The following is a 14,365-nucleotide window of genomic DNA, read 5'->3' as shown; positions in this document are numbered from 1 at the left end:
GAAATGGTCTGAGGACAAGAGGTAACACACGAGACATAAAGTAGCTTAGGCTAAGCGAATTTAATTAAATTGCACCCCTAAAAAATAGCCAACACGTCACAACTCAAACATGAGTTGGAAATGCAATAGGCCTAGGTCTACCTATCCAATGAAGTGTGAGTTTATTGCGACTTGAGCTAAATACAGATTGTTGCGTTATTAACAAAACATGCAATGTATATGCTATATGTTTATGTTGCAGGCCTAGCCTATGTTTGCTTCTGGTAAAGACATTTAGTCATTTTAAAAATGAGTAGCCTAGCCTACTGTAGGCTAACGCTAACCCATACTCTACGTCTAGCCTCCTAGACAGACGGGGGCAGTAATGGGTCTTCCTCTTTAGATACGCACAGGCGTAAAGGCGTAAAGTAGCTCGGAAAACACCGGTATGCGTATGCTAGCCATCGCGAGTGTGGAGGATCATGCTAGTGAGCAGCATAGCAAACTGCGCAGAACGATGAACAATTGATGTGATAGGAAGTTGCAACAGGCTACAGCACGTCAGAGTTTTATTTCAACCGGTTTCCACTTTTTATAAGTAGGTCATAACAGAGAAATTGATGATTTATTAGGATCTTCACCGCTGTAGAGTAAGATGGAATCGTTTCTTACTGAGCAACTTGCTGAATGAAAGGCGCTGTTAGTTTGCTTTCTATCTGCTAGCCACAGAAAGCGTACTAAGCTAGGTTAGCCAGCCAACAATTAACGTTAGCTATCCTAAGCCATGTCAATTTGTGAAAAGTCCGTGCCAAAACTGTTTAAAGAAAATATTGCGTCGATATAATCTCTTGTGGTTATTTTTTTCTCTCCATAAAAACGAACTGTAATCGAAAATATTTGTTGAGCTGCACGCCGTGATCCTTAACTTAGCTAGGTAAGGTTGGCTAACATTACTTCAGCCATCAACAACTATTCAGAACGTTAGGCTAACGTTACCTTTTATTAGCCTCGTAGCTAAGAGCTAATGTTGACCAAGTTGTCCTAGTTCTTCAGATGGGCTATTCTGACATTTACCTAGCTAGCCAACATTGCAGGCTACAGCTAATGTTTTGTACTAGTATGCTTGTTATTGTCTGTTTTGTTGTAAGGTGTTTGTTAGGAAATAAAAACAAACTATTGTTTAAGTCAACACGGTAGCTTCTAATTAACGTGAGCCCACTTCTCAGCGCTCACAGCTAAGCAACGTTACGTCAACTTTTTTTGTACTAAACGTTAGTTAAAACTCTAACCTCAAGGATGCTAGAGTTCCTGTTAACTGGGGAGGCTAACGTTACCGCCACTGGTTTCATGCGTATATGTGATCATTTTCCTTTGGACATTTTAATGAGTAGCATTGTGAAAGCTTCGTAGATGAGGGGCTCACCGTTTAACGCTAACCTTTCGCTATTGATCAATCAATCACAGGATCTCTGGAGGCACCATCTAAACGCCAGGATGTTTAACCCGCATCATCACCACCACCAACAGCAGCAGCAGCAGCAATTTCACCAACATTTGCGGCAGCTTCAGCAACTGTTTCAGCAACAACCTCCACCACCACCTCCACCCCCGCCACCGCCACCACAGCCCCCGCCGTCTCATCACATGTCGCATCACCATCAAAGTGGCCGGTAAGACTGTCAACGCGAGGTCGGGGATCAACATGTAGGCCTTGTCGCTCCATCAGACGGTGCAATGCAAGTGTAGGCGGAAGCGCTGTACAGTGCTCTGTGCAGATAGACATTGTAACCTCTTTAGGACCCGTCATCGCTGACAAGTAAATTAGCCTGTTGTTGCTTTATGTGAAATAAGCTGTTTTATTCATTTATTTATTTTTTTACCCACATGCTTTTCCTTTCGTTTTTTGTTCGAGCGCATGTTAAATCACTAATTGTCATTTCTCTGGCTGTTTTGTTTTTGTCGTTCATCTGTTCCGTCCACTGTTAGTGCGTGCTAGCATCCATGCCAGACTTGTTGTCGTTACTCAAGCACATTAGGTTGGGCAAACGAACCTAACATCCTGACTGCCTGGACTCACTCACGCTCCGGTTCACCCTCATTATCACACAGGCCCATCGCGGTGGCGGCGCCGGCGCCCCCTCCCCGTATGGTGAACCTCTGCTCCCCTACACAAGCGACCATTCTCGCTCCCAACCCCATGCTACAAGGGGCGCTACTGATGCAGCAGATGCAAGGTAGGCGCTTCCCTTAGCTGGACAGTGTGTGGTGATGGCCCATATCAAATCACAGCAGCATGGTGTGTGTGTGTGTGTCTGAGAGAGAGAGAGAGAGAGAGAGAGAGAGAGAGAGAGAGAGAGAGAGTACTTAATGTTTGTCTATGTGTGAAGGTAGTGTGTTGCAGGTGTGTTTTGTTTTTTGCAGGTGTGTTTTTGCCCATTTTAGCCTGGTACACAATATTGTGTATTCCTGTTGTGTATATAATTGTATATGTTTTGTATGTTTTCGGCTTGTGGCCAGTCATCATAGTTTGTCATTGCTCATTATGCGCTGCATTATATCTTTACTTGAGGCAGTGCTTATTGTTGAGCAAGTCATTGCATGGTGAATTGAACAACAGTGGAGTATTTTAAAAGACCTGAGAGGGGAGTTTTTGGTGTTGACGGTGCTCTTGCTGTCTCAGCAGGTAGCATGCGTGGCTTTGCGATGGGGGGACAGCAGTTTACTCAGTTCTTTTCTGCGGGGTCGCGCTCCTCGCTGCTGGGACCGGTACCCATGGGTGTGGCAATCAAGACCCCACACATGGGCTATGCCCCGCGCCCCTACAACCATCACGCGCGCTACATGAACAACGTAAGGAACTTGGGCTCAAATAACATCGTAAATGCAGAATGCATGCATCACAAATTAATTCTTTTGTATTTTGTTATTAAACTTGACATGTTCCCATTCAATTCAACTGAGTAACACGTCATATATTACTGTAGTTGCAGAACTGAATGCTACTTGCTGTTTTTATTTTCCTTGTTTTTAGGGTGTATTATATGATAAATGTTCTTATCCATACACAACTAAAGAACGTAACATTTGTAGTACAGTTTGTGTTTTCAATGTCCTGACCTCACCCTTCCTGGTGTGCCCTTACAGTAGGACTGCAGGAGATGCGTTTGTTTGTTGTGTATCGATGTGTTTGTTGTGGCTTGATGTTTTCTGGCTCTTTCTGCGTAGGACTACGGCTCTCGGCTGCCTGACAGGAAGCGTGAAAATGAACAGAGATCTGCTGGAACCTCAGAGGGACAACCGGGAGCCAGTGGCAGCAAAGGTGAGCTTCCACACATACACACACATGGACATAGACATGCACACATACACAAGAACAACACAGTGTATATTTATAACCCCTCTTCCCAGCATGCACACATGCCTAGAGTGTGGCACATATATCACACATGGAAACACATATGTGTGTGAGTGATAATGGGCTATTTCTAGAATATAGTATAAATAGCTGTAAAGTCATATGTAGGATGTTGTTGTGCAGTCAGGTGCTCTCTCTCCTCTTGACCTCCATGCTTCACCGTGTAACTCTCGGCAATCAGCTGCATTATTCGCTTGAATCCACTATCCAACGATTCAAAAGGAATTATATCATATAACATCTTCAGTAGTATATGAAGCAGAGCAACTAATGATTAAAAAATAATGATAATTTCAGTAGTACATGTGGCAGAGCAAGGGCTTCTCTTAGGCCCCCTTCACACTCAAAGCTGCCTATTGGACCTGGACACACTGAGCTTAATCCATGTACAGGAAACAGAACCACAGTGTGTAAGAGGCAGGCGCTGTGTCTGACTTGATCTTTGACATCTGAGTTGTTTGTGTGGTTTAACCCTCTGCAGATGAAGCAGCAGTACCTCTGGCTGACGGACCCAGTGACGCCTCGGCACAGCAGGATGAGGAACCAGCTCTGAAGAAGCCCCGCACTGAAGGGTAAACGCCCACCAACCCACCCACGCACTGGGGCAGAACCAACCATCACACACACACACACACTCATGCACACACACTCACACACACACACACACACACACTCTCAATGGGATGGAGCACACACACACACACTGTGATAAGAGTCCACACCTCACACACTCACTGGGGCAGAACCCAGAACCACACACACACACACACTGGAACAGAACCCACACCGATAGATAATGATTAGCAAATGATCATTCTTTTTTTTAACTTATATTTTACTTATACGCTTTTCATAATGGTGGTAGAACGCTCCATTGACTAGAATGAGATTTCCCAAAGTTCTACGGTAAAAGTAATTACCACTGCAAACATATAATTACCGCTGTCAATGGAAACAGGTTTTGTGCTTCTGATTTATGTCTTTCATGTCACTCTGTAAGTAGTTAGGTCACTTCTTGCAATGGAAGTTAAGTGAAAGCAGAAATCAGCTGTGTTCTAAAGAATGTTTGATTCAAGTTCAGCTGTGTTGCAAACTATTTGTTTCTTAGCAAAAGCCACGACAAAACGGTAACAAATAAATGTAAAGTGGCATATCATGTGGAGTTTATTTTTTCGTTTTGGCAAGTAGCCGTATAATAAGCGGGATAATGTATAGAACGCCGGTCATTATCAGGAAAATAAGTCCCTTCAGGGCTGAGCAAGACCCCTCCTCTAGGGCGTCGGAGTCCGGTTCGCCCTGTCGGGACTTATTTTCCCGATAATGACCGCCATTCTATACATTAACCCTTACATAGTATCCCAACTGTTTGTAAAATGAGGTCGTATACAGATGTGAAAAACACAGAAAACTGAACCTGTTCTAAAATTGTTCCAATGGAATGAACGGTTTGGAGTTGGTTTGTAAATAATGATGACCTGATGGATACGTGAGCAGTAATACCACAGTATTAGACCAAAAATAGGGAGTTGGTACTGTCTTTCACACTGACTCTCTCAGTCCTGGGTGGATGTGAGATTAACAGGCAATTATGCTTCAGCTTTTTTTGAGTCTGGAAGGGCTGGGATTGTTTGCTCTTGCTCTGCTCCCTGACCTTGGCTATTGTTTCTGAAGTGGCCTTGTAAACTGATTAGATCAAATGGACTTTGATTGCTTTCATTGTGCTTTCCTTTCATTTGGAAGGATATTTTTAGTGCTAAGTGCCCTCATTTTCAGTTTTCACCTCTGCAGAAGTTACAATACATGTTATTTCTCTCTCTCGTTCCCTCTCTCCCTTTCTTTTTTTCCTTATTTTTCTTCCTCTCCATCTCAATCTATCTATCTGTTCCCTTGCCCCTCATCTCCTTCTCTCCTTTCATCTCTGTGTTCCTTTACTCCCTCCTCCCTCCCTCCTTCAGGTCAGAGGAGGTTGCAGGGACTCTGGGGGAAGACTACTGAGAGCCCAGCTGGAGATTCCAACCCCACAGGTGGGCAGTCTGAACACACCAGATTGTCCAATTAACACACACACACACACACACACACTTACACACACTTAGTATGTGTAATGCACAGTTCAATGTGCAGTCAGATGTTATGGTACTTCTCCGCCGTTAAAGAATTTAACAGATCCCTTTGATGTTGCCAGACTAAAACTGTAGTGCACGTGAACTGTGACATTTTTTGTGTTTGTGTGTGTGCGTATGTGTGCACGTTTATGTGTCTGTTTACAGACAGCGTAACGTTGCAAGAGGGGGGCAGCATGGCGGGACCAGACGCTGATGATGCCCTGGAGCAGAGCCGAGCTGCAGAGGTGAGAACGGCATTACGGAACCCGGGAAGGGAAACAGAACATAGAACAGTGGAACATTTTTACAGAACAGAGTTGTAAGATATCAGAGGTTGTTTGAGATTGTCAAAAAGAGTATATTGGGAGGTAGTTTGAGATTGTGTTGAACTGAGCCTTGTGTGGATTAAGGCTGTTAATGATAGCAAGCACTACTGGTGGTCCCCCAGTAGAGGGTGAATCATTCTGCCAAATAACTACTCACATTTACCATTTATCTATTCATCATGTATCAGACAGGAAGCTAAGTCAGACTGACTGCCTGTCTGAAGGACACACATGTTTGATTATTCTCGTCACACTGAGGGAGATGGGCGATGTGTCTATCACACTACAGTTTCCCTTAGGGGATCAATTAAAGGTGCAGTCAGGGATTTTGCAGGAAGTAGTGTTTGTTTTTGTTTGTGTTTTAAGTTATTAACGGATGCTTTTGTGCAAAGAAAAATGTACGTTGTACATATATTTTTACCAAGGAACAAACGGAACACGCCAGAGAGGTATCTCACCCCTACCTTCCGTATTCCCAGAGAAATCCCACGCAGGGTTTCGTTTTCACTTCGCTTGTTTCCAGTTTTCGGAGCCTGGGCTGCCTGCAGAGCCGGTTTTTACAGTGTACTCACAGAATGGTCAGCTAGCGGTCGTGAGGAGATAATTGCTGAATGTGACCAAAAATGTTATGGGCTTGAAATCGCCTAAAATCCCTGACTGCATCTTTTAAGTTCTTTCCTTCTTTCTTTCCTTCTTTCTTTCTTTCCTTCTTTTTTTCTTTCTTTCTTTTTTCTTTCTTTCTTTCTTCCACATGTGTTTATGTTGTGGCATACTTGTGTGTTCCGGTCCAGAGCGTTGCGTCTCCACTGAAGGTGGGGGAGCGGGAGAACGGTGAGAACCAGACTGACCCCGAGGATCTTGCCGAGGCGAAGGGCGCCAGCAGCACTGCGGTCAGGACTCAGGAGGAGGCCAGAGAAGGGGCCGTGGGAGGGCCAGGAGGAGGAGAGGGCGCCAACAAGTTCTACTGCTACATCTGCAACATCACCTGCCACAACCAGCAGGTAGGATATTTACCCCCCTTGGGGACATTTTCCTAAGTGAACATTTACCCCACGTGGGGGAATTTACTTTACAGGGGATATTTGGTCCCAAAAACCCAAAAATTTCTTCCACAATTCACTTCTCCACTGTGCTATTGGGTGCATTAGGCTTAAGATGAGTGGATGATCGACTGACCAACTCAGTTGATTGTTTACATTATTGTTTGGTACCACAGATAAATAAAGACCCAGTCAGGAAAGTGGAGTGAAAATCAGCAACACAGATTTATTTACAATGCATACTCTAATGTGTTTATTTGTTTTGTTTTGTTTGCATCAGAACTTCCAGAGTCACATGAACGGCCTGGCGCATCAGCAGCGCATGATGGAGATCCAGCACATGAGTAACGCCTGTCTGGTCACGCTGCTGCCCAAGGTGCAGGAGTCACTGCAGAGCAGCCGCAGAGATGGGTATGTGTGAAGCCCTCACAACGTGTGTGTGTGTGTGTGTGTGCACGTGTGTGTGTGTGTGCCTGCCTGTCTGTGTGTGTGCGCGCGCCTTCCTGCCTGTCTGTCTGGTCATTCTGCTGCCCAAGGTGCAGGAGGAGTGCAGGGATGAGAACATGTGAATCCCTTACAACACAGCCTCCTCTCCAGCCTGACAACCAGATGTACTCTTAGCCACTACTGACAATATGGAATAGCCATGAATCTTTAACTACTTATAAAATACAGGCCTTATTTGAACTGTCAGTAAAACAATGAGGTGCCCGCTCAAGACGTGTGCTCTGTGCCCGATGTGCCTGCTCCAGGGAGAAGAGACCAGGCCTCCAGCGCTGGTGTGCCACCTGCCAGACCCACTTCACCAGCAACGTGCTGGAGCACCGACGCACAAAGGAGCACAAGGTGACTTCTCCCCCAAATCACACTCTCTGGAGAGGAAATGGGGATTTAGTTAGCATTTAGTTACATCAGTGTGGTAACATTCATACCGTTGACATGAAGATGGATATTCAGTATTGACACTAGCGATAGGGAATAAAACGTTTTGCGTTTTAGTACGTAATCTCATCGGTGCAAAGAAATGCAATTGATATTCATCCACTACTGTGTGAGAGCAAGTTTGAGGCAGGTTACAGTAGTGTGCACGACCTCCTAACCTGTGAACTTTGACCCCACAGCTGTGCACCCGCTCAAGCAGCCCTTGCTGCACCGTCTGCAAGTTGCAGTTCAGGACGTCCCGTGAGTTTGTGGAACACATGCAGACTCCAGAGCACCAGCAGAGAGTACAGGAGGTGAGTCGTATACTTAGTATGGGATGAGCCTAAGTAGGACACTACAGGAGGTGGCCATACACCTTTCTGGCCAAAGTCTTCTGCACGGCTTGAAACATCACTAATAAACACAGTGAATGGGAGCTCTCTGGTGTGTGAACCATCTTTGATTCTGTTGGATACTTATATGCTAGATCTAGTGATGGGAAAATGACGCTTTGGTGAACCACTGAAAGACCGCAGTGTGAAGCTAGCGACACTAATTAAAAAAATCCAATATGGCCACCACATGTAGATTTTTTAACATAAAAGTCCTTACCCAAACCAGTATATGCAACCAAATAGTGCTGGGCGGTATACACCGGTGTATATTTTCGTTATGATATGAATTTTTAATATACCGCCATACCGGTGTATTTGATTACACAACGTTTGGAAAGCTGCACCGCGTGACAGTGTTTCAGACGGGAATTTTTTCACACACACGCATGGTGCCACTGCGAGGCAGTGTGAGGGTAAACACAAAACACCTGAAGTTTTTCCCCTGAAGTATGACCCTTAAGGCTTCATTTATCCTTAGATAAGGGGTTTATTTAAGGGTGTTGCACAGAATACCTTAAATTGTTTCTTTAGAAAAACGTTAAGGGATACTGCGAAAGGGATTTACCGTCATGAAAATTCTATTGAGATTGTTCAACAGCAACTAGCTGGCTAGTAGGTGATGTCGTTAGTTAGCATCCCACCAAACGCAGTGAAGTTTAATGAGCTTATCATTCATCTCACCTTAAGAATATTTGCTGAAATTATCCAGGTAGCAAGTAAAGCATGTTATCGATATACACTGAGCAATACAAGCTTGCTAGTTAGAAATTATCCTGACGGTCATCAGTGCACCAAAACAAACTTTTTTGTTAATGTTTTGCCTAGCGAACCGAACCGAAGCTCATGGCAGGCTAACATGACATCCACATTCACATGAAGTCATGTAAACCACACAATAACAATAAGGCATGTTTCTGATAGGCCTATTTGACAGAGTAAGCATATTAGCAGAGAGGTTTCATTTTAAATTGTATAATTTTCAAAAAAGTATAAAGTTGCACTACTTTTTGTATTGGTTTTATAGGCTACAAGATGTTTGTGAAATTTGCACAGTACAGTTCTGTATTTTGACTGCAATTGTCTTTGCATTCTGATTAGATTCTTCATTAGAATCATGAGTGGCTCTTTGTAAACAGCATCATTTTCTGGGGCCATGCAAAACTGCATTACCACTAGTGTGGAGTTATTCTACATCATGACAGTAAAATAGACCATCCTTAGTCAATGTACTGCAGCAATTCCTCCCTCAACCTGTCGAAAATGCTGTAAACAGCATCATTTTCTGGGGCCATGCAAAACTGCATTACCACTAGTGTGGAGTTATTCTACATCATGACAGTAAAATAGACCATCCTTAGTCAATGTACTGCAGCAATTCCTCCCTCAACTTGTAGAAAATGCTGTGAACATCTGATTATGCATGGAAAAAAAAAAACGTCATATACCGTGAAACCGTAAGAATTTAGAAAAATACCGTGATGTACATTTTTGGTCATACCGCCCAGCACTACATCCAAAAGTACTGATTTACTTAAGGACTTTTATATTGAAAAATGTATGTGTGGCGGCCATCTTTTTGGTGGCGGCTTTTTTTCCCTGGCCATCTGCAGTGGTTCAGTGGTTAAACAAAGCTTCATTCACTAGCTAGATCCTGCACCCATCCAACATTGGCCTTGGGATGTGCAGGACCTTGTCTCCATGTCAGTGAAAATAGGGCAGCCAGAATTGTATGAAATGAGTGTGAGATTGGTTGCATGAAGCATGATGCTGTGTTATCAGTGCAGGATGAGTATTAACAAACTACCGCCAGTGTTGCTGGTCATTTTGAGCTCAAGATTGACAGCGTCAGTTGTCAGCGAAGGTATTTCGAGAAAATTGGTTTCAGCTGTCTGTTTGTACTTTTAAGTTATAGTTTTAACCGTGTGTGTTGTAGCTACGTGAGGGCCAGGTGGAGGGACTGGGGGATCTGAGCGCTTTGGATGATAAGGGATGTTTGATGGGAGAGGAGGAGGCCGAGGAGGGGGAGGATGATGTAGAGGACGAGTCTAACGGACAGGTAAGAGTCACCTGAGGTACCATTCTCTTGCTGTTTTGTACTGTATGTTTTAATAATAATAATACTTATAATAATATTTAATAAGGTCATGCTCACTCACGCATCACTTTTAAGAGATGTCAATTACTGATGCGGCACGTCACCTCTTTGGCTACAATAAACCGACCATTTTAGACGCAAATTGCAGAGAATATGAACTTATAACAAAGCCTCAAAATATCATATGAACATTGACTATTCCCACTTATTGAGCCTGATAATGAGGTATGGTATGCATTGTAATTCATGATAATTCCAGCATATAAAAGCCTTTTCTTGGTCTATCTGGTCATTTATTGTCGCTAATAAATTGCTGCGAACTTGTTTGAAACCGGAGTGTCCTGCTGCTGCAACTTGCTTGGACCAATGATCGCACAATTCCGACTGAAAACATTTCCGCATAGGATGCTCTTGTGTTTCCTCGCATATCGGCCATTCTACTTCTCTCCCCGTTCTCACCTCCTCTGGCTGCAATTACACAAATGAGACGTCCTTGATGATGCCTTGAGCGGTTTCTGGGGTAGGAGCTGGAGGACCGAGGAGAGAAGCCGCATGCAAATAGAGCTTGGGATGCACCCTATGTGTTTTTCATGTGCTGTTTTCTTCCACTTCCATAGGGGGTGTCAGAGGTGACCTTGGAGGATATGGCAGATGACGAAGAGTTTGACTCCGACACAATCTATGGTGAGCTCATCAAGTGACACTACTATGTGAACCTGGTGCTTTAAAATGTATAATTTTTGTTTGTTTGTTTGTTTGTTTTTAAAAAGTAATTGCTTGTGGTATCAGACAACACCACTTTAATGAGGATGGAAGGGCTAAATTATAATAAGTAGCCGGGCTAATGTAGACAGGACCTAAGCTTGACCCTGACACCTCCTCTGCCCTGCCTTGAAAACCAACAATTTTATCATCAAAATTCTATAGCTGATGTTTTTAGTAAGGTCCCACCTTTGAAGGTTTTAGAATATCTTGCTAGCATAGATTTTAAAAAACATATTTAAGTTTCTGTAACACACAATGCTCTGGCTATTAAGTAGCCTTAGTTGCGGAAATGGCCTTAAATTAAACAAACAAAAAAAACTGACGCCCTCTCCTGCGTTCTAGGTTCCAGCTTTCTGGTTCCGGTGGCAGGGTTCCTCTGCAGACTCTGCAGCCAGTTCTACCAGTTTGAGTCGATGGCACGGCATTCACACTGCAAGTCGCTACTGCACTTTCAGAACCTCAAGGTGAGTGGAGTGGAGGTTAGTCGTTAGCACTCTAGGAGCAGTTTTAGAACCTCAAGTTGAGAGGAGTGGAACAGGTAAGCCTGCAGCTGTGATGATGAAATACTGCCAGCCAGCCAGCCAACACTATGCTAAGTAGAGGTGTGTTTGGGATTAAGGTGCGCATCAATACAGCATAATGCATGTAATTAGAATATTAAAGTATTATTATATGTTTGTAGCTTTCAGGTACTGGTATTTTAAAGGGTGTGTGTGTGTGTGTGTGTGAGAGGGTGTGTGTGTGTGTGTGTGTGTGTGTGTGTGTGTGTGTGTGTGTGTGTGGTCACTGATCGAGTGTTTTACCGCCCTCCTGCTGCAGAAGTACAGAGACTTGCGTAAGCAGGAGGACCAGGCCGAGGCCGGCCCATCAGAGATGGACAGCAGCCCGGATGAGACCCGTCTCGGACCCGCCGGGGACCAGGGCACCAACACCGTCCATACTCCATCTACGGAACCAGAACCAGACTCCGAGCTGGACCAGGCACCCGTAGAGTCTGACCTCACCCAGGCCAGCTCATCACCCACGCCCGACCCATGTCTCAGCAACAGTGCCACAAGGGCATCCAGACGCTCTGCTGCCCAGCAGGAAGAGGAGCAGCAGCAGGACACTCAGGTCACCGCCACAGCCTCTGCCTCCAGTCAGCCCACAGAGGAGCAGGACCAGGGGAAGCCCTTGTGAAGCAGGAACCAGGGGACGCCAAAAGGAACAGAACCAGGAAGCCATAGAACCTCCGGAAGCAGAGGAGGAGGACAAATGAGGGAGGAGAGGCAGGGTCGTGGACCCCGGCCAAGCAGCAAGAGACTAGGAGAGGGAGAGATAGAGATAGAGGGAGTGAGGAAGAGACAGAAGAGAGATGGAGAGACAAAAAGAGGAGATGGAGAGACAAAAGATAGAGGGAGTGAGGAAGAGACAGAAGAGAGATGGAGAGACAAAAAGAGGGAGAGATGGAGAGACAAAAGGGAGTGAGGAAGAGACAGAAGAGAGATGGAGAGACAAAAAGAGGGAGAGATGGAGAGACAAAGATGAAAAGGTGGGGAGAAAGAAGGAGGGATGGAGAGAGAGACAGAAAGAAGGAGTATGGAGAAAGAGGATTGCCTAATAATGGTAGGACTGCTACCAGTTCCTGTGGGAACCCTTTCAGCAGGTTTAACCCTTTCATGCATATTTGTTTGTTATAAAGAAAACAAACGCTTTTTAAATAGGGAAGAATTGTGTGTTGTCAATCGGACTATCGATAGTTCTAGTCATCTATATACGTACCTCCTTTTAGTCATTTTTTTATCCTTTTTTTATTATGTGCATCCTTTGCTGCACTTCAGTGCACAAACCCTCAGTATTGTGCACTCTATGTAGCCGAATACAGCCAGGAATGACAATAATTAATCACCTTTATTTCAGTATGAAATAACAACGATAAGTGAAGCTATCATGAAGGGAAACGGGCAATTACACAAGTCAAAAATGAAACTGATGTCAGTATTGCATGATGTATTAATTTGTGAGCGGTTTCTGTACATTGTTTATCAAAATGGAAGAACAGTTTCCATTAAATGTCCCTAAATGTTTTTAAAACATTTTTATTTCACCTGATTAAGTGGTTAGGTGGGGGGCTGAGACGTTTGATGGCCTAAACTATCTGATTCAGATCATTTGCTTGTGACAGGGTGTCTCCATGCAAATGGGGAAGATTGAATTAGTGCAATTACTACTACGAAGATGATTGACAGGTCTAACAGAAGATGACCTACATGCATGAAAGGGTTAAAATAGTCGCCGTGGTGCCGTCATTGACACAGATTTTGTTTATTGTTTATTTCCCCCCGGTACCTTTTAGCAGCTCAGAGTTTAGTAGCAGCGCAGAACTTTCTCCCAGCTAGTAGAAGCAGCTTTTCTTTAAAAAAAAAAAAAAAAAAAAGGAATTCAAATGAAAATCTAGTGGTACTCTTTATCTTGAAAACGGAGTGTGTGACCACCAGTGTTGCTGGTCCAAGATTTTCACATGACGACGGTATTGCTGAGTGGTGGGGGTGGCATGAACACAAACAGTAGCTGGTGAGGGCAACTCCTTCAGCTCCACAATGGAAAGGTGGCACAGTAACCTGGGAAGATGGCTCAGTAACCTGGGGCAACGCCTAGAATGGTGGCACAGTAACTTGGGAAGATGGCTCAGTAACCTGGGATAACGCCTAGAAAGGTGGCTCAGTAACCTGGGAAGATGGCTCAGTAACCTGGGACAACGTCTAGAAAGGTGGCACAGTAACCTGGGAAGACAGCTCAGTAACCTGGGATAACGTCTAGAAAGGTGGCACAGTAACTTGGGAAGACGGCTCAGTAACCTGGGACAACGTCTAGAAAGGTGGCGCAGAAAAATGTACCTGGAGGTCCCACTGTAGCTGGGAGGCACTTTTCTCTCAGGGTGGTCTGGCTGACTGGATGCTGCTGGGCGAAGGAACTTTACTCAACACTGCTGCTTGCTCACTGGCACCACCTGCTGGACTGGAGAAGACACCTCCGGGGCAGGCTGAACTTCTAGTGCGATATCTACTGTCTGTTGAAGACCCAGTTTGTGTGTCTTGTCTGTGTATGTGTGAGGGTGCTTCAACCATTCATCCAGGATGATATTAGCACAGGCACAATTATAGAAAATTTGGGAACTTGTGATTGGACCAGCATGCAGTTCCATAGAGGGTAATGGAATGCTCCATTGTAGAAATGGCAGCCTACTTGCTGTTTGATGTTGAATGAACAGTACTGCTTGATGGGTCAATGTAGAAGGCTGTGCCTGTTTTTTTTTTTTTTTACCTTTCTAATCAGTTTCTTTTC

At 44.4% G+C, this 14,365-nt stretch overlaps 1 protein-coding gene across 1 annotated transcript; it reads left to right on the top strand.

Annotated features, from left to right (window-relative positions):
- The first annotated feature begins 437 nt into the window (after positions 1-437).
- On the top strand, positions 438-12,220 carry ciz1a (cdkn1a interacting zinc finger protein 1a). Its single transcript, XM_048259386.1, is given in 17 exon segments — positions 438-577; positions 1,444-1,649; positions 2,089-2,213; positions 2,663-2,829; positions 3,205-3,298; positions 3,876-3,966; positions 5,350-5,386; positions 5,388-5,418; positions 5,665-5,744; positions 6,617-6,826; positions 7,146-7,276; positions 7,618-7,711; positions 7,987-8,100; positions 10,115-10,237; positions 10,894-10,960; positions 11,384-11,505; positions 11,861-12,220. Coding segments are annotated over 16 exon segments (2,022 nt in total). The 5' UTR covers positions 438-577; positions 1,444-1,473.
- Positions 12,221-14,365: the final 2,145 nt, after the last annotated feature.

This window comes from Alosa alosa, chromosome 12 (genome assembly GCF_017589495.1).
Source record: "Alosa alosa isolate M-15738 ecotype Scorff River chromosome 12, AALO_Geno_1.1, whole genome shotgun sequence".
In the NCBI taxonomy this organism is placed as follows: Eukaryota; Metazoa; Chordata; class Actinopteri; order Clupeiformes; family Clupeidae; genus Alosa; species Alosa alosa.
Note: the sequence above shows the minus strand (reverse complement) of the source record. Positions and strands in the feature narration are given on the sequence as shown.